Source organism: Bombus flavifrons, chromosome 18 (genome assembly GCF_040668555.2).
Source record: "Bombus flavifrons isolate JBK064 chromosome 18, iyBomFlav1_principal, whole genome shotgun sequence".
Taxonomy (NCBI): domain Eukaryota; kingdom Metazoa; phylum Arthropoda; class Insecta; order Hymenoptera; family Apidae; genus Bombus; species Bombus flavifrons.
Window position 1 is genome coordinate 1,061,849 of NC_138459.1, and position 23,569 is coordinate 1,085,417.

Genomic DNA, 23,569 nt, shown 5'->3' on the forward strand with positions numbered 1-23,569 from the left:
ACTGTCAAGTATAACCTTCGCAATGATCCCGTTTTAACGAACAGTGGATTCGATGGATTTGGGTTTGTGAGAAGTTGCATGTTATTTATACGTTATTTCGTTCACACGAACAGATCCGGCTTGATAACTCGTGGATCTAGATAAAGATACACGGATAAAACATTCCCAATCTTATCATGTTCATTTTCTACTTCGATGTTCTCGTAACGTCGTCCTGACGCACTCGCTTCTTATGAATGTTGTATAGTAAATTACTAAATATTATTATACACTACATATATGTTATGAGGCTTTAAGTTTAGATTTCATTTTCCATGAATTTTTCGTGAATCCGACGATAAAGTTTCGATCAGCTTATGTCTTTTTTTTTTTGTATATATTTATGCGTTCATTCTTGATTCTTTCTTTTTTATCTTATATATTACGTTTCCGTTAGCGTTGAAAATTTACGAATAGCAAAAGACCGTAGTGACAAGAGTATCGTTGAACTTTATCGTTAACGTTTAAAACTTATCATTATTAACGATTCGATTTTTTAGTGCTTTGGTAAAAGGTAAACGACGGCGGCTCGATATCGCTTGTTGTCATTTCTCACAACCGTTCCACGTAATTTCCGGGAAATGTGCCAAAGTAACCAGTCCTTTGACTGGAACCAACGTACCAACCATCGTCACATTTCTCCATCACATACACCGTATCACCTTCCTTTAATTCGAGCTCATCTTCGTTCTGTGGTCTGTAATTGTAGAGAGCTCGGTATCTGAAAAGATATTTGGAAATACTGAAATATTTACTGATTCCATTAAATAGAAGTCTATTTGATAAGTAGACTATAAATTTTTATGTATTTATGCGAAATTTAAAAATTGGACTAAAATGCACAAATTGCATACATAAAACATACAAAATATAGTTCTCGTCATAGTTTTTAATAGATAGACTAAATGTCTGTTTAATACGATTATGTTTATTGCCATTTCGAATTTAAAAGATGTCTTATCAACGTTTAAAGAAACAGATATGAAATATCTACATATTATGATACACGAAACTAAACAACACGATATGTTTGAGGTATTAAGACGAAGGTTGTATAAAAGACAAATGCAATTTGTAATTCTACTGTCAAATGTGAAGGAAAAGATCAGAATACAGAATCTTACTGACATCAGAACTGGAGTTTCTTATTTGTTATTTTTGTTTTTATTTTATATAGAAGTTTATCTAATAATACTATGAAGAACCGAAATATATTTTGAAATATCAAGTAAATAATATGTACAACTTGAATTTTTTCAATAATAGGCTGATGTTAATAGTGAAGTAATTTTGTTTAAAAACAAATTTTCTTCCTAAATATTTTTGCCGATTAAAATGAGTAACTTTTTGAACATGGAGATTTAAATTTATTTGGAATTTTTTAAAGAAACTTACGGTATTGGTTCAGAATGGGTGTCGATATGTAATGCTTCGTTAAGTTGTGAAACATATAATTTGCTACCGCCCATCCGTGGCTAGAAATTGCAACAAAGAAAAGGTACATTAAAACAATATGAAAGTGAAAAATTGAGATAAAATCAAATTAAATATAGATAGAAATCGGGATTCGAACCGCGATAATCCGCTTGCTGGGCGGGTGTTTCCCTATTTTCCCTTGGAAATGCATTTATTTCAAGAAAGAAGGGTACAGATTTTACACAGAACTGGTTTGGTATAAACAAAGAAACCAATTTACTGAACTCAGTTATAGGTATTGCACTTGGTCCACGTGTGCAATCGTGTCTCACGCTTTTGCTTTTATTTGTATTCGTCTTTTATTTAGTGTACGTGCGTGTGTGCGCGCGTGTGTGTGTGCGCGCGTTTTGTGTGTATGGCAGGTGTTTCCCCAATTAATTGTGAGCTATACAGATCGTCGACGATTACGTTCTCCCCAATTCCTATCTCTCAAACCAAGCTGCCGTCTACACAAAGAAAATTTATTTGCAAAATGCAGTAGTATAAAATGTTTATATGTCTAAAATAAACTTGGAATACTACAAATGTCACTAATAGCCAATGAATTATTGCGGCTAATCACTTGATTCATAATTCAATGGCAGTTAACTTAAAAATTGAACTACATACTTTGCAAAGAGATTCTAATATTTCATTTTTTAAATTTCGATAGTCCTTCCAGGATAAATCGTTTGCCTTCCACTATATACATATTTTTTTTTGTTTTTTTTTTTTATTATTTAATTTGTACTTTACAATTTGTCCAGCTGAATATTCGGTAAATTTTTCTAGCTTAATCGCTAAATAACATGTGGATGGCTACTCCCAGCGGGATACCATCTTCGAGTTTGTCTATTTTATTTCTTTAGTGAGGTCAGTGGGGTGTTTTCTCTTTAGTCTTCTTTTTATGAGAATTTTGCTCGCTTCGGCAGCCAGCTGGTTTACCTGCCAATTTCTTTGTTCTGAGTATCTTCGATTGTAGCGACTCTAGTTTATCTATGTGGCTCATTGCTGCTGTCCCCCATAATGGTATTCCGTACGTCCAAATTGGTTCTATTATCGTTTTGTAAATTTTTTGTTTATTTTCCGTGCTGAGTTTAGAGTTTTGCCAGTACATCTGTCTTCTTCTTATCTGTATTTTGTCTATAATTGATTTAGTATGTCGCTTCCATGTAAGTTGTGTGTCTAAGTGGAATTCTAGTATTTAACTTGCCTTGTTTGTGTTATGTGCGTGCCATTCAATTGCGTATTTGGTGGTTTCCGTTTTCGTAGCGTAAATTTAATATGGTTACATTTACTGGAGTTTGCTTTATTTGTTTACATTGTAGCTATTTTGCTATTTTTGTGATATGCTTTTGTAGTAATGTGACATATACATGTCGGAGATGAAAGGACATCGGAGTCCTCCCTTTGGAACCCCGGGAAAATCCCTTAACACCGTAATCTAGATTCTATCATAGGCGTAATTAAACAATTGTCGTCTTTCGATCCGATTGTATTTATTCAAGATTTGTGATAATGAGCATGGGCTCGAGGCGATAGCCAGTCGCCGAACGTAGCCGCGGTCACGGCCTTTGCCTAACAAAGGTATGAAGTAATTCTATAGCTCTCCTTAAAAGAAATATCTCTGGCGACACGCGACAGTAAACATTCCAACGGTCTCTGTCCCGTGGCCACACGCAGTCCCTATTCTTCGAGTAAGATGATTGCCAGATGTCGATGTGTCTCCACAGTACGTGATCAGCTAGCCCGAGGGCCGTTATAAACACTAAGATCTAGTTACCTAAAGTCCTTCAAACAGATAAACAGTCTTTGTCCCAACTACGGGAAGATAGGGGAGATCTATTTCTTTCAACGAACGGCGTCTCCCACTAGCAACTTTCCCTCGAGGGCGGCTAGCATCTTTTCTAACCACCGATATGGAGATTGACCAATTAGCAGCAACGTTAATTTCCCTCACTTTCTGAACGAAGACTATCCTCGACGAATCCGATGATCTCGTGTCCTTAGACACACCCCATCATAGTTTTCCTCTGCAGCATCATCGCGACGAAAAGTCTTTCTCTCGCGAGATCGTATTAGCGACTCACTTAGCGTCTGTACGCTCGGTGGGTATTCACCGTTTTAACAAAGAGTCCGACTTAGATTTTGTGGGCACGTTCATCCATCACCCCGTCGACCGCGGATTCGTTATTGAACCTAGGATCATTATCATTAGTTTCTCGAGTGTCTAATTGCCACGGTTGCTTGTCCAATTCCATAATAATCGTATCTGCACTAGTCAATGTCTTCTCTATTGCTTATCGACAATGCGTAAACCAAACGACGATTCGTTTCACGCCCCTAATCCTAATTCCAATGTGTACCCGACATACATATATATTAAGAGTTATACACTAATGAAGTATATCATCAATAACATGTAATTTGTATAATACAGCTACACAACAAAATCCAAATTTTGTTATTAATTAATTTTTATTAATTAATCCAAATTTTCGAGGCTGATTTATAGTCATTTCTACTGATACTGATTTCTAATTATATTTAATAAATAACAGATTTTCTGACATTGGAAGACTCTAAAGTCAAGATACCGGCATTTAAATACAATATACTTGCTACTTTACAGAAGTGAATTTAGGCAAAAAATTCGACGGCTTTATATTTCGAGTAAAAGCGTCGCACACTCGTGAACATTGCAGCTGTAGTTCCAAAAGGTACCGGTGATGAAATTTGAGGTGAGTGGAGGATGGAGATGAACCCCAAACAAGAAATTTTAGCTTCAGGCATTTATTGGTTTCTGAGATATTAATAGAAAAATTCTAGTACCATCCACTGAATTCTGCTTATTGAATAACTAGGGATAGAACAACGATATCGGCTTCAGTATCTATAGGATGTTCCACTTACGTTGCAATACGTGGATATCGAGAGAATGACTTAAGCGATGGCCGAGCTGAATCGAGAGCGGAAGTGCGAAACCCAAGGAAATGTAATATTTCACTCAGATATTGGACGAGAGGAATACTTCCAAGAAAATGATCGGCGCATGTTGAAAACTGCGAAGCGGGCAGTCGTTCTACTCCGTCGCCCTAACAGCCTTTCGCAAATGAAAGAGCATGGCCAAAAGTCTCACCTCAACTCGGTTAGGATTATCTCGAACCTCGTGCTCTCGCACGCCACCGTACAAAATTAGTCGGAAGATCGACATTTGAGTTGAGAGTTATATATAACATATAACACTTAACGATATAACCAGCACCCGGACTTAGTTTTTGAGTTTTTGAGTTTTGAGTTTACATACACAAAAATATTCCGTCACTGAGCGTTAGTTTCAAAGCTGGGTTGGGTGAATAGTAGTATTAATCCGGTAGTATTAAAACAGCCGGCCGGTAATTGATTATTTAATCACTTTAAGAAATAAGTAAATAGCATATAAAACATCCTCCAAGCAACCGAAGTTGCAATAACTTATTTAACGTGAGACACTCTATAGATACTAATGCTGATATCGTTATTGTATCATCAGCTATTCGATAGACAACAACGACGACTACTGTGATACGACTACTGGATACGGTTATATTAGCAACTTCTGTATAAGCAGAATTCGACTTATAAAAAATTACATTTCACAATTTTACAAATTCGGTCACAGATATAAAAAAAATTTTAAGCACGATTTTTAAAGACAAAATAAGACAAAAATTAAGAAAAATTGCGCTTTCGACTTTCTTTCTTAACAATAGAAAATCGGCTGTAATATTCCTGTGCGCGAGCAACCCTCCCTACACGAATAAGAGAGAGCAAGACAGCTCGAGCACCGGGGAGCGCAATAATCCTCAATCCGAACACACGGGCAACAATACTCAACTTACTTCGTACAAATCACAGAGAGGAACACTATCGTATTCGGAGACAAAAATGATCCCATACGATATTTTGTAAGAAAAATGGTCGATTAAACATTAAATCTGCCTACTCATTAGAATCCATAACAACATATCGAAAATCCCCTATGGAATTTCTAAGTAGAAGGTATTAATGTAATAAATTCCTTCAATCCTCTCCCTTCATAAATAATTAATAAACAAAAGCACATACTAACAATATTTATATAAGGTTCACACACGCTCTGCGATTGTGTCGTCCGTGAATATCCACAGAAAAATCGTAACAGAAATAGTAGTCGTTCTATATTACGGTAAATGTGTAATATGGCCAGTTTTTCTGCAAACAAATTACTCTATGAGTACAATACGCGCACTACATGCACTACACACACAATACACACAGATCATTCGCGTTGATATTAAATATAAAAAAATAGAAGGCAAGGAAATAAAAACGAAAACAAAAATAAGACAAATAAAATGATTAATAATGAAAAAGTTCAAAAAGTAAAAAGGCCTGAAAGAATCTATATAAAGGAATAACTTTAATTTATACTAAAACTACAAATAACTTTCTAAAAGAAAAATTTACGATATCCTTCGTTAGTACTATCGTTTCCTTTGTATAACTCGAAATTAATCAGGAACAGAAATTAACAGTCACAATATCTGAGGATCTCCTTTTTAAATGCACGGGTATGGCTATTGAGAAAATCAACAGGTTGCTCACCAGATGTGTTTAAAAACGATTAGAATAGTCTTGCAAAGCTAGTATCATTTCGACAATGAAAGCGAAAACTTAAACTATTTATTCAATGCGATAAGTGTAATTTCTCATTTGATTGTATATTAATTTATATTATTTTATTATATTTATTATATTTATATACTTTATTCCTTAAAACAATGTCTTAGTTAATAAATTTTTTGTAGCTCCTTTTGTTCCTTCATTTCTTATTTCATACGTATGTATGTGAATATTATAATGGGCAATGACCACTTTTTAGTTACATTTGTATGGAAATTGCATGTGGTTCATGCAAAACTGTGCACAAACACATTCGGTAGCACCTCATTATATAATACATTGCATATAATATAATAATATAGTATGTATAATATATAGAAAATAATAATATAATATATATAATATATATATATATATATATATATATATTCTTACTGTATGCTTTTGTTTATTAATTATTTATGGAGATAGGGATTAAGGGAAATATTAATCCCACTATTCGGATCACATCTATTCGGAAATTCCATAGGGTGGTTCTCTACATGTTGTTATGCATTTCATAATGAAGTAAGCAGGTTTAATCTTAAATCTACGAATTTTTCTTACAAAATATCGCACAGGATCGTTTTGCTCTCCGAGTGGCATAGTTTTCTTCTCCGCGACTTGTATGAGGTAAGCTGCTGTTCATATGTCGTTCGGGCCGAGGATCACTGTGCTCCTCGAGCCACCCTACTTTCATTCGTGTAGGGTGGTTTGCTCGCGCATAGGAATATTGCAGCCAATTTTTTATTGTCAATAAAGAAAGCCGCAAACACAATATTTTTTATTCATAAACCTCGTTCTATTTTAGCTTCAAGAGTTGCCCCTTAAATCTTTTAACTCCTGCAGCTGGACACCCTGCATGATATTAAAAGTTTTGATAATTATTTAGAAAGCTGGCGCCGTCTTGAATTCCCATGATTTTTTGATATGTTGTGTAGAGCATGATCTCAAACAACTTTTTTCTACACATGTAATCGCCGCTCGGTTTTAGTTTCCGAGATATTCGCCAATATATAACAACGCATAACACTAGAGTAAATTCTGCCTATAGTCCGCAGCAACGTATGCGTTAGTATTGATTGGAGATCATTTTGCGGTGGGGTGACAAAATTAAGGGGAGCACGAGGTGGCTACGGGTTTTCAGGGCGTAGGACCACGCCCCGAGAAACCCCGATGAATCTGATGTTCTCCTATAGCCGGACGGTGACTGGTCGACGCCTTTGGCCCCCGCCAATTTGCCGATCCGGTGCGGAGAACCTCGGAGAAGTTGATGGGCCCGTATTCGCCAAGACCACTCACCTCACCTTCTTGTGGGGCTCCCCGTCACCCTGCACCGGCCTTGACCGGGGCAGGGTGCGAAAGAGTGAGTGGCACCAGGATGGAAACCCTTGTTGACGACCTCGGCAATTTTATACAATTACAATTTCAACAATGGATAAGAAAACGAACCTAAAAATCGTTTACGGTGCAGGGGAGGGATACCCCAGTACCGACGCAGCCGCGGGTTGTAAAGCGGGCCCCGCTGCGTCGTCATCGAGCAACCGTGGCCGTCCGAGGGTGAGCCGCCAGGCCCCTGGACACGCTCATGCGTCTGGCGAAGGGGACTCGCGAACTGGGGAGTCTCGGAGAGGGTTGGAGGAACCCAACGTTTTGACTATCGGCCCGGGACCTTCGCGGGCTGGGATGCGGCGGCACCGCGGGGGCGCGGGGGGTTGAGATCCGACGACGAAATGTCGTCATGCTCTTCCTATTCGACCGTCGCGGGCACACTCGGCAAGCGGTCGTACCGCAGGATTGCTGAGTCTACAGAAAACACCGCCTCCGCCGCCAACGGCCGCGGCGGAGGCGCGGGACGTCGCACACGGCGGGGGGACGCGCCCGCGGGGGATCCCGACTCCGCGCTACTTCCGGCTCCCGGTAAAAGGAAGAAGAGGGGCGTGAGGCGCGGGACGGATACCGACACCGATACCGACGCCGAGGCTGTCACCGTGGCCGCCGCCGCCGCCGCCGCCGCCGCCTCTACTATCCGCGGCGGTGCCGACCGCGGCGACGGCATGCGGAGAGACGAAGTGAGGACCGGACCGGTCGGCAAACAAGCGACCGGGAAAGAAGTGGAACCGACTCACGATTGGGAAGAGGAGGACGTCGCATACCTGCGAAGGAGGGTGCGTTTTCTGGAGGAAGAGGTCAGTCGTCTCCAAGAAACGGTGGAACGGTTGACCAGGGATCGCGCGGAGAGGACAGCCAAAGTTGGTAACATCGACGGCAAAGGACAAGAGGTGGGGATCACCTCTACGAGGAGGACGAAAGAAAATGCTTATAGGTTTTTAACTGGCTAATTAGGTAATTTATCTGGCTTATAGGTAAGAGTTCGAAAGTAAATCTAGAAAGCAAAATGATATTATACAAAGCCAAATTCTAGAATCTGTATGGACCTATGGGATTCAACTGTGAGGTACAGCCAATAACTCTAACATTGGCATCCTATAGCGATTCCAATCGAAAACGCTAAGGCTTATCTATAATGTCCCTTGTTACGTAACCGATGAAATCGTATATAGAGATTTAAAAATACCAACAGTTAAAGGAGAAATTTCGAAATTCAGTAACCGCTACAATACACACTTGACTAAACATTCCAATCCTCTAGTCAGCCAGCTTCTAAACAGAGCAGACCATCGGAGAAGATCGAAAAGGCATTATCACTGGATAATCTACACAATAGATTCAATTGGCGAAAGATACTTTAATTTATTAAGATACATCTCAAAAGAAGTAGCCTTACCGTAAGCTTACATATCACGCCATCAACACGACATCATAATTACTAAAACTTCTCTGTGATAACTGATTGTAATATTCTATCCAATAAAAAATAAAAGTAAAAATAAAAAACTTGAGGGTATCATAGATTACGATCTACCCCCTTAATGCGTCGTGCGTTAGCTAGCCTAAGCGGTTTTGTGACTGTAACGTCTAGGATACTCGTGCATTCTTTAAAAAATCGTCAACACGGACAAATATCGAAGAATATAAATGTCGGCGATTTTGGTTATCGCGAATCGATCAATGTTGCGCTTTATAAACGATTTTATACTTAACTCTCATAGCTTTGTTTCATATATACCGCACAAAATTTCTATAAAGTCATCTTTATTTTCGTGGATATTTTAAAAATATTACCAATTTTGTTGCTCCGTCGTATCTTTATTTATATTTTGTTGACATTTAAATATATGGAATGTGCTGTCTGGTCCACTATGTTTACATTCTGTATTTGGTTTGATTTTTCTTCTACGTGAAACACAACAGAAGTGCGAAATTTCTAAAAGTCACTTAGTTTCTGTTTGTATTCGAAGCAGATAACTACGACAAACTATGAGTATTTTGAAAGTATTGATATTCAACCTCATAGAAATCGTGTATTTGTAATAATTTGATTCATCTGTATTAGGTAATGCTGCGAGGAAGAGTGTTATCAAGAGAAAAAGGTTTATACAGATATGGGCTGTTCTAATCGTATAATTGCGAAAAGGATTAATCGATCATATACACTGATAAATAATTATGCGAATTGAGATAAAATATTGAGATAAAAACCATTTTAAGAGTGGTAATCAAAAACTGTCGAAGAGACAATGCTCATTGTTAATGAGATCTGCAGCTAAAGAAGCGAAGAGTGCAGCACAGGTTCGTGTTGAATTGTAACTACCAATAACAACGAGGTGTACGCAGCAAAATTTCAATTCTTCTGAAAAATGCTATGTGAACAAGTCCTTAAAGAAGAACATAAATATATTTCGATTTTGCTCGGGTAAACATATGCTGGATGATGGAATGGGAATCTATTATGTTCTCAAACGAAAAAAGTTCAATTTAGATGGGCCAAATGACTGCAAATATTGTAGGTACAATTTAAGAAATGAAAAAAGCGTGGCAGTGGTTCGTAATTTCGGCGATTATTGCCGTCCGAGTTCTATCTCATGTACAAAGAATAAAACCAACAGTCCAACGCGAAGAACATATTTTTACATTCTTAAAAATACCTAAAGTTTGCACGGTTTTCAGTGCTCTGCATTTATTTCTTATTTCAACTACCCGATAGTTCAGCTATTTGCTGCGGAATCAAATTCTAGTTCAAGTGTTTCTCAGTACTTATATTGCATTTATTTATGTGTACAATAACCAGAAATTGTTCATTATTATTCCATATAAAAAGGAATTTTTTTATTTTTATATTGAACTTTACATATTGTTAGAATAATAATATTTCTTAAATTTAAAATCACTACCTACAAGAGGGCGTTTACACTATTAAGTTATAAAAACAGCTTTTTTCTAATTTTTCTTCATGTGTAACATTTATATTAATGACAGACAACATAGAAAACAAACTTCATAAGGATATTATAATCCACATTTCTATTTGAGGTATTTTTTTATTCGAGCTGGAATTAAACATAAATTGATTTTATAATCTCAGCTGCACAACAATAGATATTCATTAAAAGAAATGAATGCAAATACTAGAAAACAAACACTGATGATTAGCATATACAGGGCTACAAATGTACAAAAATTTAAGAAATGATATTTTATAATGATATTTTATAATGTTGCGCTTTCGCCTTTGTTTTTCAATTATTCATAATTAAAAATTAACCGAAATATTCCTGTATGCCAGCAAACCTCCTTACACGAACGAAAGTACTCCTTACTCAAACGAAAAATTTTTATTCTATATTTCCGACTTCTTTTTTTCGCGTAGAATCACCCCCTTTCCGCTTGTACCACCAGTTACCAACCACCCTGTATATTACATACATATTACAGTAAGTGTTCAATATAACTTCTGCTTTCTCCCAAACAAAGTACACAATAAGCACGATATATACAACGCCCACTGTACATATTAGACACACTACACGCCCGATCACTCGTGTTGGAACGAAATAAATTTTTCTATAAACAGTCTGTAAACTCGCGGTGCATTTCTGATATTTCTGTGGGCACCAGCGGATGGAGCGGTGCGTGTTTGAAATTTGTATAAATATCGTTTATATGTGCTATTATTTATTAATTATTTATTAATTATTTACGGAGGCAAAGCATTAGAGGAAACAATAATCCTCTCTACTCGAAAATTCCATAAGGCGGTTTTCAATATACTGTTATGCTTTTTAATACGTAGGCAGGTATAGTTTTAATGTTTAATCTACTATTTTCTTCTATACGAGGTAAGCTGCTGCCTATGTTCGTTCGGTTTGAGGATCCCTGTGCATCCCATTGCTTAGCTTGACCCACTGTCGTTCCAGTAAGGAGGTTTGCTCACCATAGGGATATTTGGGCTGACATTTAATTGTCAATAACTAAAAAGACAAAGGCGGAAACGCAACTTTTTTATTCTTAACTTTCATCTTATTTTAGCTTCATCCCTTAATTTTTTACACCTGTAGTCGAACAGCCTGTATATACTATTATTATCAATAATATATATCAATTTAAATTATATTATATTACTCTTAAAAATTTTAGGACGCGTCAACATTATCGTTGAGTTAAAAAGCACTTTTTGAACGTATGTACATATTTACGTTATAAACGTTCTCAGATTTTACTGATTGTGTCTTGAAGTTAAAAGAATTAATACGTATACAGAAACAGTTATACGTTCTTATTAATTATTAATTAAATAATATAAGTACTCTTTATGTTTTTTTCAAATTACTCTTTCTATTCAATTAAACTTTCAAGTTTCTTACCTTACCTACGAATCGTTCGAATTAAAGTAGCAATTTTGAATCACGTTACTAATGTAAACTTACTAGTTAATACTTGATGTAAAATATTTTCTCAAGTTTCTAGGTTGGTCCTCTAATGAGATAGACACAGACACAGTCACAGAACCAAGTCACAGGATATGATACAATGATAACATTGTAGTTAATCTTGCTACAAAAGTGACACAATTTAAAACAATTAGTTTTTGAGAAAAAAAAACTATATTTATATTCTAGTAAGGAGAAAAAACCGTTGGGGAAATCTCGATGAACTACAGGTAAAAAACAATAAAAGCGCTGATAGACTGGGAAGGATGGGAAATCCCGATGGGCCATATACCCGTGCCCCTTTAAGATACTGTGAGGTTAAAAAAAAGGTGCACTTGACCAACAACAACTCTTGGGCTAACAGCTGTAAAATACTTGTACGTTGTAGGAGTATCGAAAACCGTGGTATAAAGAGGACGTTTTGGTTGAGAGTGTAGTCAATAGAATCCGGCACTACCTCGCGTCCTCTCCCCGGGGAGCGCGGGATGCCTATAAAGGTTCTCCCGATGTAAAAAAAAAGAAAAAAAGAAAGAGTAGTGAACAGTTGTAGTTGGGATTACGATTACTTGCAGTTGCGAGTAAGCTGCGAGTAGTTGCGAGTTAATCGTTACTCGTGAGTTGTGTGCTATGTTGTTAATTGTAAGTTGTAAGTTGAGTTGTGAATTATCAATTTAGTCGTCTTAGTTATATCACATTACTACATTAAGTTCTAATTAAATAGTTATAGTTCCCTGCTTCAATCGCAATAAATAAATCTATATAATAAATAAAGATCACTATAATCCTGATATCTATAATATATAATATATAGCTAGAACTCGGCATAGAATTATATCTAAATATAATAAAATATTACTTTTTTAACCAAATTTATCAACTAGAAAGATAATGCTTATAAACCAAAATCAAATATCATTCTTGTAATCTTCAATTTATAATCCTAAACAATCTTAAAAGATAATAATCTGAACCCTAATTCATGATAATAATTTGAAAAATAAATTAATTTTTTGTGCTGTGTCATTATTGAAACAAGGATGATATATTGTGCATATCATTTCGTTCAATCATTTTAGAATATTTTCTAATTATTATCTTTTTTGTTCAATATTTATAGTATACTATTGACCACTGAAGAAATTAATATAATGAAAGTGTGTTTTAAACTACTAACCAGTGAATTGTAATGTGGCTGGGTTGTGTTAATGTTAACTGGTATGGACGGCATATAGTGATGGGATCCCATACTCATTTTCCCCCCGGCTGATCCATTTGCCAAAAGACTATGCGCAGCTGGAGAGGCTACTGGTTTGTTTTGTGTTGGCGTTTCTATAATTAAAAAAAGTCACTTACAGTACTTATTCAATATCAAAAGTATAAGTAAAAAATATATTACGTGAAATAGATATAGAACAAAATAGTTAAACAAAATAAAGCATTATTTTAAACTCACACAGATATTATGTTTTTGCTGTAGTTACATAGTAGAAAGTGAATAATACCTGATCTAAGGCCAGGCTCTGTCATAACTTCAACGTAGGAGATGGGAAATATTCCCTTTCTATTTCCGATACGTCCCTCATACCAGTTTTCATCAACTCTTCTTGTCAAGACCACAAATTCCCCTAAATGAATAATGTTTTTGTATTGATGATGTACTGATTCCGGAAATTTTTCGTTACATTAATATAGTGCGCGTTGGCTAAATAAAAATACATCTTTCCTACATTGTCACTTAAATACTGATCACGTAAGAGCAGATATGTCTTTTTACATTAATATCCAGTATAAATGTTTGCTGCTGAGATATGTTGATATATTTTTTATATTTACCTTTGGCTAAGGATAATTCGAGATTTGTTTGGGCGACGAAATTGAATTTAGCTCGTGCTTGACCCTCGTGAGGTTTCTTTGGTGTCGTGCGCATACCATCGTAAGGTAAAATCTGTAATTTAAAAGATAGTGTTATTTTTTTATAAGTCGACATTTTTCAAATATTATTACTTTTCATTGTAAAGTGATTTATAAAATATGTGGGTGCGAAATCTTACTAGCAAAAGCTAAAGCTTAACAGGAAAAAATAAGTAGAAAAAGGAAATAGATTGTCAAGATTAGAAAAATAAATAATCTTATCAACGTTATCTTCTTTTTACATTAAACTTCAATTAATATTATTGAATCGTAGGCGATTCACAAGAAGGTGTCAATTATGTAATTTTAAAGCATTTTATATTAATTTGTGTAAATATATCAGGTAAACTAATCCAAACTTTTATCACCAATAACTCAACGATAGTAATTAAGAATTAATATAACATTTTTGACTTTTATAATTATTGAGCTAACTATAACATGAAGGTATTTTGTACATGTGTGTACTAACAAACAGCTTTATTTTAAGAATTTTTCGTTGTAATGTAATATTATCAATGTTTAATAAACATGAGTGTATAGAATCTAATACCAATATTCAATATACAGGGTGGTTGGTAACTGGTGGTACAAGCGGAAAGGGGGTGATTCTACGCGAAAAAAGAAGTCGGAAATATAGAATAAAAAAATTTTTTTTTTTTTAATTTTTCCATCGAGACAACGATCTACAGTGAGATCCGTTATAACGAGACGCGATAAAGTGCATGCGTACCGAGCGAAAATTCAAAGTCGATTTTCTCGAAAACAAAGCCTCAAACGAAAAATTGTTATTCTATATTTTCGACTTCTTTTTTTGCGTAGAATCACCCCCTTTCCGCTTGTACTGCCAGTTACCAACCACCCTGTATATACAATAACTCTCAAAACTGTTGCAATGATTCGTATTATGAGATAAAAATTCAACAAAAATCAGAAAAACGCTATTGAGAAAAGGCGAATTTTATTGAAAATTCCAATAATCAACTGTTCAGTTAATATACTTTTCAGCGAATTGTAATTCTAGTTTTCGATGTCTTGTGGTATGCGGCGATTTTTCTACTTTAACACGTATTATATAAACTTCAGGTGTTAAAACCTTTACGAACAATATGCGGACTAACGTCCACTCCAAAACAATTTTTAAGGGTTACTCGAATTCTCATTATTTTGACCAAGCTTCTGCGGTCATGCTCATTCAATTTTCGAGAATGACCATCCAATGATTTGCTACAACCTGATAGAACTTTTTTTCAAGTTTCTTAGCTACCTATCTCATTGATAAATTTTGTTTAACACTAGATTTACGGGTCGCGTCATTTTGACGCACTTAGAATTTCATGAAGAAAATGATAGAGACAGTTTGCATTTTTCTTCTACCATTTATACTAACTTTTATCCATTTAAGGAGATAATATATATCGTAATTTATTTTTTTCAAAGCTTTCTAGTTCTGAAGTTTCCTATGTGATATATCTATTTCTGTGGATACGTGTCAACTTGATACAATCATAAAGTAAGCATCAATAATAGTAAATTGGTATCACTCATCAAGGTATTACTGCAGTAATAAATATAAACTAAAAGAGTTACTGCAAAAAGAGTTAGTTCTTCAAACAGGTGAACGTGAAAAGTAAACATAAACAACGCATGTGTCCGTAGAGATAGGTATATAAGAAATGTCTATAAAGAACAGAGATGGACAACGTTTTTTTTTCCTTATCTATGCAAATCGAACTCATGGTGTTTAATGAACATTTTCCCGTGGCAAACCGTTCTGCTTTTAATGGCAACATACGCATGCGATGTACATTTAATACAAATTTAACTTTCTTAATGGAAAATTGTAAAATATAGCAGAATGTAATACAGTAATACAGTGCAAAAGTGTTGAAATGCACTTCTAAAACATGAAACATTATATTTAGCTTTAAAAACGAAATTAAATTTTTATTTTCTGAATATGTAAAAGCATAATAGTGTTATATTAATTTGCAATACAATCCGATCTTGATCAACAACATATATTTTTCTTGAATCTGTAACTCATAATGTCAATCATTGCAACAGTTTTGAGGGTGACTCTAGGTATTCAGAATCTCATTCGTAATTCTTTACGATCGAATAATACTACCCGCAAACGAGCATGACGTTATTCCTTATAAAAAAATAATAAGAAAATATAGAATAAAACTAGTATAATAATTCTTTAGAATTATATACTATCCACACCGATTTCGATTTTTTAATATGTTGTCAGAAGCATGATTCCGAATAACTTTTGCCTCTATATGTTACTGTACCGTGGCTTTAGTTTCCGAGATATTCGCTAAAACTATCAGTACCATTAAACTGAATTATGCCTATAATACGTTCGTAACAGTGTATGAGTTGACCACCTCACGGCGACCGGTTAAAATAATATCAATCCCAAATTTATATAAAGTTTTATAAAAAAAAATCGAGTTTGAAAATTTGTAGAGTATACTCTAACTTGGCTAAGTACCAACTAGGTATATAATAGGTCAAAAATGTAAAATAACATTTTTCAGTTAGGCTTCCTGGTTAGCCTCATTTTCAAGGAAATACGCATGTTTAATTACGGACTAACGGTACACGCGCCTGATACATTTTCAAATTTATTTTTCTCAGAAACGCAGCATTATTTGAAAATGTTTTATTCTGCAGTTTTTCAAAGTAGTAGGTAGAAACTCCTATCGATTATTTACTTATGTTGAGTCCGGTATTAGCAAAATTTAAGTAAGCCTAACAAATCCTTAAATTCGATTTTCTCGAAAACGAAACCTCAGACAAAATTATTTTATTAGGCTAAATTTTTTCTTATTTTTCCACATAGGATCACCATTTGCTGGACTATACTACTATGACCGTCCCACCGTGTATATGTACATGTAACACTTATTATGCTTGTATACAACATCCGCGTGGCATTTATGAGCTGTTAGATTCAAGAAAGCGCAAGAAATTTTCGATATCTCCACTGTAAACTAATTTAAGTAAAAAACAAAATAGTAAATTGGTGTAAATGAAACATTAGAAAAAGCGAGTGCATATGCAAGCAGTGAATTTTCAATTTCGATTTTCTCGAAAACTAATTCTTGGATGACAAAATTTTATTCTACATTTTCTCTTATTTTTTCATAAAGAATTCTAGGGAAAAAATCGTTGGAGAAATCCCAATAAACTACAGCTAGAAAACAATAAAAGTGCTAGCGGGCCAGGAAGGATGGAAAATCGCGATGGGCCCTATGCCCATGGTCCCTTAGTACATTAGGTAATTAAAAAAGGTGTACTTGACCACCTTAAGTCAACAACTGTAAAACACGTGTACGTTGTAGTAATATCGAAAACTCTGGTATAAAAAGAGTCGTCTTGGAGGAGAAAGCGTACAGTTAGTAGTGAATAGTTCTACAACTTGTAGTTGCGGGTTAATCGTTACTCATAAGTTGGTCGAGTCGTTGTGAGCAGTCGAGTTATTGTGAGTTGTAAGTTGTTAGTTGTAAGTTATAAGTTGAGTTATGAACCATCAGTTTAGTTGTCTTTAGTTGTATCACATTACTACATTAAATTCTAGTTAAATAGTTATAGTTCTCTGATTTCAATCACTGCAAATAAATCTATATAATAAATAGAGATCACTAGTAATCCTAATTCCTATACAATTATCTCAGATTCGCTTGTACATATTACTTGACCAGGCCCTGTATGAACAAGTATATGATCAAAATACTAATTTAATAAGAACCTCTTTGTTTGTGATGCATACTATAGTACAATTGTATTGTATACCAAGAAGAAAGTAATATAAAGGTTAATGTTTTCCAAGTGAAATTACCTCAACGTAATTCGATGGGAACAGGCCAATCATTGCATTATGTTCACCCTCGTACCAGTTCTTGTCTACCTGGCGACGTACAAATATTATGTCACCGCGACGGAAATTTAATTCCCGTGGAGATTGCCCGATAAAATTATAAAGTGCTTTTGCCACGAGCCGCGGTTCCGGTGTTTGCTCCTGGGATCTGCTTCTGTGGCTCAAATCATCCACGAAATCGTCGTAACGATTCAAGGGAATCGGTGATTTTTGTGATGGTCTGAAATCATTGATTATAAAAAATAAAACACATAAAGAAATATAAGGAATTTTAATCTTCCATTATCTGAATACTCTAATATTCGAACGTTCTACACTATCCGAGAATTCTGTTGCATCTTTTCAACAGAATCCCTACTAGTAACGGACTACTAGTCTTTTCCTGCTACAGATATTATTATTATGTACCAAGTGTTGCAGATTTTTCCTCAAAACCATACTAACATATTCTATGCGCAAAGGCAAGAAATGTTATATAGACATAGGCTCATAAATATTTTTATAAAAATATGGAATAACAAGAGATTGATTTATCATTCATATCAGCGAGATAAATAATTACTTTCAATTTCGTAATAACAGAACAAGTAATGAATATACTTTATCACGGCGTAAATTATTATAAGAAAGATTTTTATGTCAGTCTAAAAAATTATAATTTAACGATAACTTATTTCGATTCTTCATCTCTCCTAGGGTTTCTTTTATTTAATTTTAGTATAAAGCTACCTTAAATTTTCTAATAACTTCCATGTATGAAAGTAAAGGAGAGTGAAATGAGAGATTCTGGAAAGATTGCATCTGCTGAGATTAAAGATTTAAAAGATAGAAATAAAGAATAGAAATTATTTCGTTATAAACCTAAAGCACTATTGAAAATTATTATATGAAAATAGACGAATGCATTGAAATCTATAAAAAATGCATCATTTAATCTGAAAAATAGAATATTTTACTTTTTCCAATTATGATTACTATTTAAGATCAAGGCATATAAATTAAAAAAGTTCAAATCTACTTTTATTCTATATAATTACTCTTTTTACTTTGTAAAATAAACTCTAACAAAGTTTCTTTTATTAATGGAAATTGCATGTATGCTTTACTGTATGGCCTTACGATATTATCTCTTTATCCTTGTTCTGAACAATTCATAATTCTTATACGATATTTATAGGAAATGACTGTACATCTGTGCAAAGTGAAAATATATCAGTTACTTAAACAGGTAATATTTTACAAAGAAGATTGTTTTCTTTGTCTCACTGAATCGTAATTTTATGTTGAAAAAAATATACGTACAGAGTTCTATGTGACTTAGGCTATTAGAGCCCTATACGCGTGTACCACAATGACATATATGTGTTCTTAAATGCAAAATAGGTGCTAGTTGGTGCGACTATAAATGAATAAATAATAACGATACTACTATTACTACTACTACTAATAATAATAATAAGTAATTTATTGAATAGAAAAATAGCTAAATACAATAAGGATTAAAAATAAAATATTATTATAAAAAAAATATTAAAACGATGATACGAAGCCGCAAGTGCACAATTTAAACAAAATTGTATAATTTCAATGGAGGTCGATATTCAATAACAATATTTTTTTTATTAGTGAGATATAACTCTTTAGTTATAAATTACATAATTGAATAATAGTTGAATAGAAGTACTTATTTCATTTTTTTAATTTTACTAGCAATATTTAAATTTCAAATATTATGAACTGTTCATGGTGTTTCTTGCAACAGAGATAAGTCATACATATTTTCTTTGAGGTCATAATTATTGAATTAAGGTATTAGACTAAAAGTATGTTCAAAATTAATAGTTCAAAGAAGATTTTTTCACACGTGTAAAAATACATATGCATAACACAATTTTCTAAACTATTGTTTCATTCTTTCTTTACACGGATCGAGTCTTTACATTATATTGAGTAAGAAATTGAGGATAGTGTAATCGATTAATGATTAATTAAGTGAAATATTTTTAAGAAACGCTATATGGCAACATCATAAATATTTCTTATGTTACTTGTTCATTATTTTCATAACCAGATTCGTACACATTTTATCGTTCAATAATAATTCATATAAAAACGCAGTATACCTGCGGTATTTGTAGAAGTTGTAACACATAGTACATTTTATGGCAATTCGATAATAAAATTAATGATAAAGTAGCATACATATTTTTGAGACTCTGCACGGCGTGGATCTTGCGACCCAGCATCCGCTCGATCTAGCAAGACCAATATCGTTTGAGCATACGAAACAGTCAACAATGTTAAAAAATCGTCGAGTGTTCCCGATCGTAAATATTCTTTCATCATTCGGAGAGACTCAGAAATGTTTAAGCTTTTAAACAATACATAACTATCTCAATAGTTGACAATACGCATCTTCTCATCGTTTGCAGAGATTTTCTTCATTAATCGTTTGATAACCTAGTTTCGGGTAGGTGTCCTACCCTTGTTTCTTTTATTATTTTATTATTAATTTGGCAGGAAACAAAGTACAGTATCATCATCATCGGGCACTATATACGGACATACGTGTATTCAATTCTGAAACTCTGAACGTTTACATACGAAATTCTATATATAAGTAAATTCAATTAAAAAACTAATATTTTAATTTAAAAAATATAAGAATAAAATGCTTCTAATAATAATTATTAATATATTTCGATTTAATACGTAAACAAATTATCGTACAAACAATAGTATCTAGTATATCAAAATTAATGGAATTTTTCAAACTAAGTGTTTATGGTCCTAAACTTATACCAAGTGCGTTATAAGACTATTGTGATTAAGCTATTATGTGATGTATGACGTAATATAAGGTTATTTTACATGGGTGTCATAATAAAAGCGTGATTCACATGTATGTACATAAAAAAAGTACAAAAATATTGAAGAACAATATTATTTTTTATGATTTTCTTTAATCTTCTTTAATTTCTTCTTAAACTCTTTAGACACTTTAATTGACAATAACGAAACAGAGGGGACATAAGTCTCAAATTTTATAAAAAATATATCTGCAATATACGTGAAAATAACTATAAAGTATATTAGAATTATTATGTAATAATAAATTATTATACTAAAAAATAAATTTTAGTTATCCCTTGTCAATATTGTATTCATTATACAAATAAAGTAAAAGTAATTATTACGCTAAAAGACTAACATTATAAAATTGAATAATAATTCTTCATAAACAAGAGTAAGCATTTTTATGTATAAACTGTTTATAACAAATCTGTGTCTACTGTACACTAATTAATATTTTATTTTTATTTTTACTTACATTATATTTAGAAAAAGAATTACAATAATGATATATATATATATATATATACTTATACTATATACTCAAAGCACAAGTTGAATAAGAAATATTTTTCACATGAACACTATCTCTTTTGTTCAAAAAAATACTAACGCTCTGCAAGCAAAACACTCAACTCTTCAAAATCGTATTCCTCCTTGGTAACATTGTGAAGTATGTATAAATTAAAAGAAAAAAGGAAATAGAATAGTAAAACTTACATAAAGTTGTCAGTGTGTCGTCGTGAATTGATATCGTGTAATTCCTGAAGATATTTGCGACGACGTTCTTCTTCATAAACGCGTCGCATATTTTCCGCGCTTCGACGAGCGAGCTCTTCTTCGCTCAATGGTTCTTTTGCCTCTGTACGCACTGGTGAACGATAGTGAATTGTCACCTCACCCTCCACATAACGCCTCGGTGATTCTACAATAGAGAGCGTTTGTTATTATGCCTCGATATCATTCATTTCTTTTTAATTCGAGTACGTATTCTTTCGTTTAATGTTGTTAATCGGTTACTTATGCTTTCGATTATGTACTATACTCTATGTAAGAGAATATTAGGCACAAAGAATCGAAATTAAGGATTTATTGTATTTCAATGAACAGATTGTTCAGAACATTTATTTATCAATTGATTTTCTTAGTACTTTATTATTTGTCGAATTATTTGTTTGAAGATATTATTTATTTCAATTGTTGATTCAGCTCTTTTTATTTACGAAATCATGTTATGCTATTAGCACCACATATTAGGTGACTATAGAACGTGGAAAAAATATATAAAAAAATCATATATTTATAAATCCCCATCTTTTTACGTGTCGTTTAATTTTTATTACAAATAAATGATATATATCATTTATATATATCATAGTTTTTGCAAGAATTAAAACTAGTTTCACTGAAATTGATTTTTATCATTAATTTTTAACTTAATGATTATAGAAATTTCTGGTTAAGTGATGACGGTTAGCTATTCAAAAGAAGATTTACAAATATTTTACATAGTAACTGTTTTAGAAGTAATAGATTAGAAAACTTCAAATTCACGATCACTGAATCCTTCGAAATGTAAAATTGATTTTTTCCTGTACATACCTATCCGACAATTTGGAAAACTGAGTTATGATTCTAACTTAATAATACAATTCTATGACTTTTTTTTTAAGTTACCTTTTTTTTTAATTATAATTACTGTATTATCTTTAAATACTACTGAGTTTATCGTTTATATAATGAAAGTTAAAGTTCCCTAAATGTATACATATGTATGTTTAGTGTCAAGTTTTAAATAATCTCTAATGTTCAATATTATACAACGAATTCAAATCAAATTCTTCGAAATCTATACAAAAAATGACAATCATTACATTTAATGGCATTACATGGAATGTGTTAAGAAATGTGATAAAATAGATATCATCCAAATCTAAAGTGTCCGTTGTTATCATGCTCGAAATCAATCAAATGGAATATTAAGCCAACGATATCATTCTTCCTTGACTAATATTAAATTGAAACATACGCCCTCGCTAATGAAATGTCTACTTCGTGTATTGGTATACATATATCATAAGGACATATGGAATTAACGCGTAAATTATGACCATTAACCTATTATATATGACAGTATACATACATATATCCTTTATGTACACGTATGACATTCTAGTCATTAATAGCCATTAATAATATATTGTACATGCATATTGTGAATATATGTATATATATCATGTATATATTATAAATATTGTAAAGTTATGGTCAAAGAAGTATCAATTATCTTGCTAATAATTTAATCACTTTAATCACTTCAATATTTTAAAATACATTATATTTTATTATTATGTAGTACAAGTATTTTATATCCATTACATGGAACAAAGGGAAGTAATAGATTATTATGAGAAATCAAGGTATAGAGAATGCATTTCTTGCTAAATAAATTTTATTTGTCATACCATGAAATGATTTTAATAACTAAAAGAATTACAGAAATAAAATAAAGTAAGTCCGCTTTTTACTTTTTATAATTTCATGTACGTATTCTATTTTATAAACAAAAACGTGATTTGATGCAAGAAGGAGCTAATGGAAAATTATAAAACGACTTCGAATAATATGACACAATTACGGTAAATTGAAAAAGGGGAAAAAAGAGAGATATTAAAAAATAAAAAAAATATATAAATATATTCATGAAAACAATTAAAAAAAAAGAAAATCTAAAAATAGAAAAAAGATTATTGATCAGGAGGAATTTGAATTAGTGATGGAGTAGTTCACGATTCTAACCTTTACAACCAAAGCTGTTGCGATATGATTACATTATCTTGTATTTCTAAAAATCAATGAATTAAATATAAAAATATCTTCACAAATAATGAGTATTGACAAAAAC

At 33.1% G+C, this 23,569-nt stretch overlaps 1 protein-coding gene across 1 annotated transcript in view; it reads right to left on the minus strand.

The window, feature by feature from the left end:
* Window positions 1–247: 247 nt before the first annotated feature.
* CAP (Cbl-associated protein) overlaps window positions 248–23,569 on the minus strand; it is a 413,875-nt gene continuing 390,553 nt past the window's right edge. The window contains exons 24-30 of the mRNA XM_069131258.1: window positions 21,385–21,589; window positions 17,773–18,031; window positions 13,842–13,953; window positions 13,511–13,633; window positions 13,183–13,337; window positions 1,435–1,514; window positions 248–760 (exon numbers count right to left, since the gene is read on the minus strand). Coding sequence (XP_068987359.1) covers window positions 592–760; window positions 1,435–1,514; window positions 13,183–13,337; window positions 13,511–13,633; window positions 13,842–13,953; window positions 17,773–18,031; window positions 21,385–21,589 — 1,103 coding nt within the window. The 3' untranslated portion in view covers window positions 248–591. The remainder of the gene's footprint in view (window positions 761–1,434; window positions 1,515–13,182; window positions 13,338–13,510; window positions 13,634–13,841; window positions 13,954–17,772; window positions 18,032–21,384; window positions 21,590–23,569) is intronic.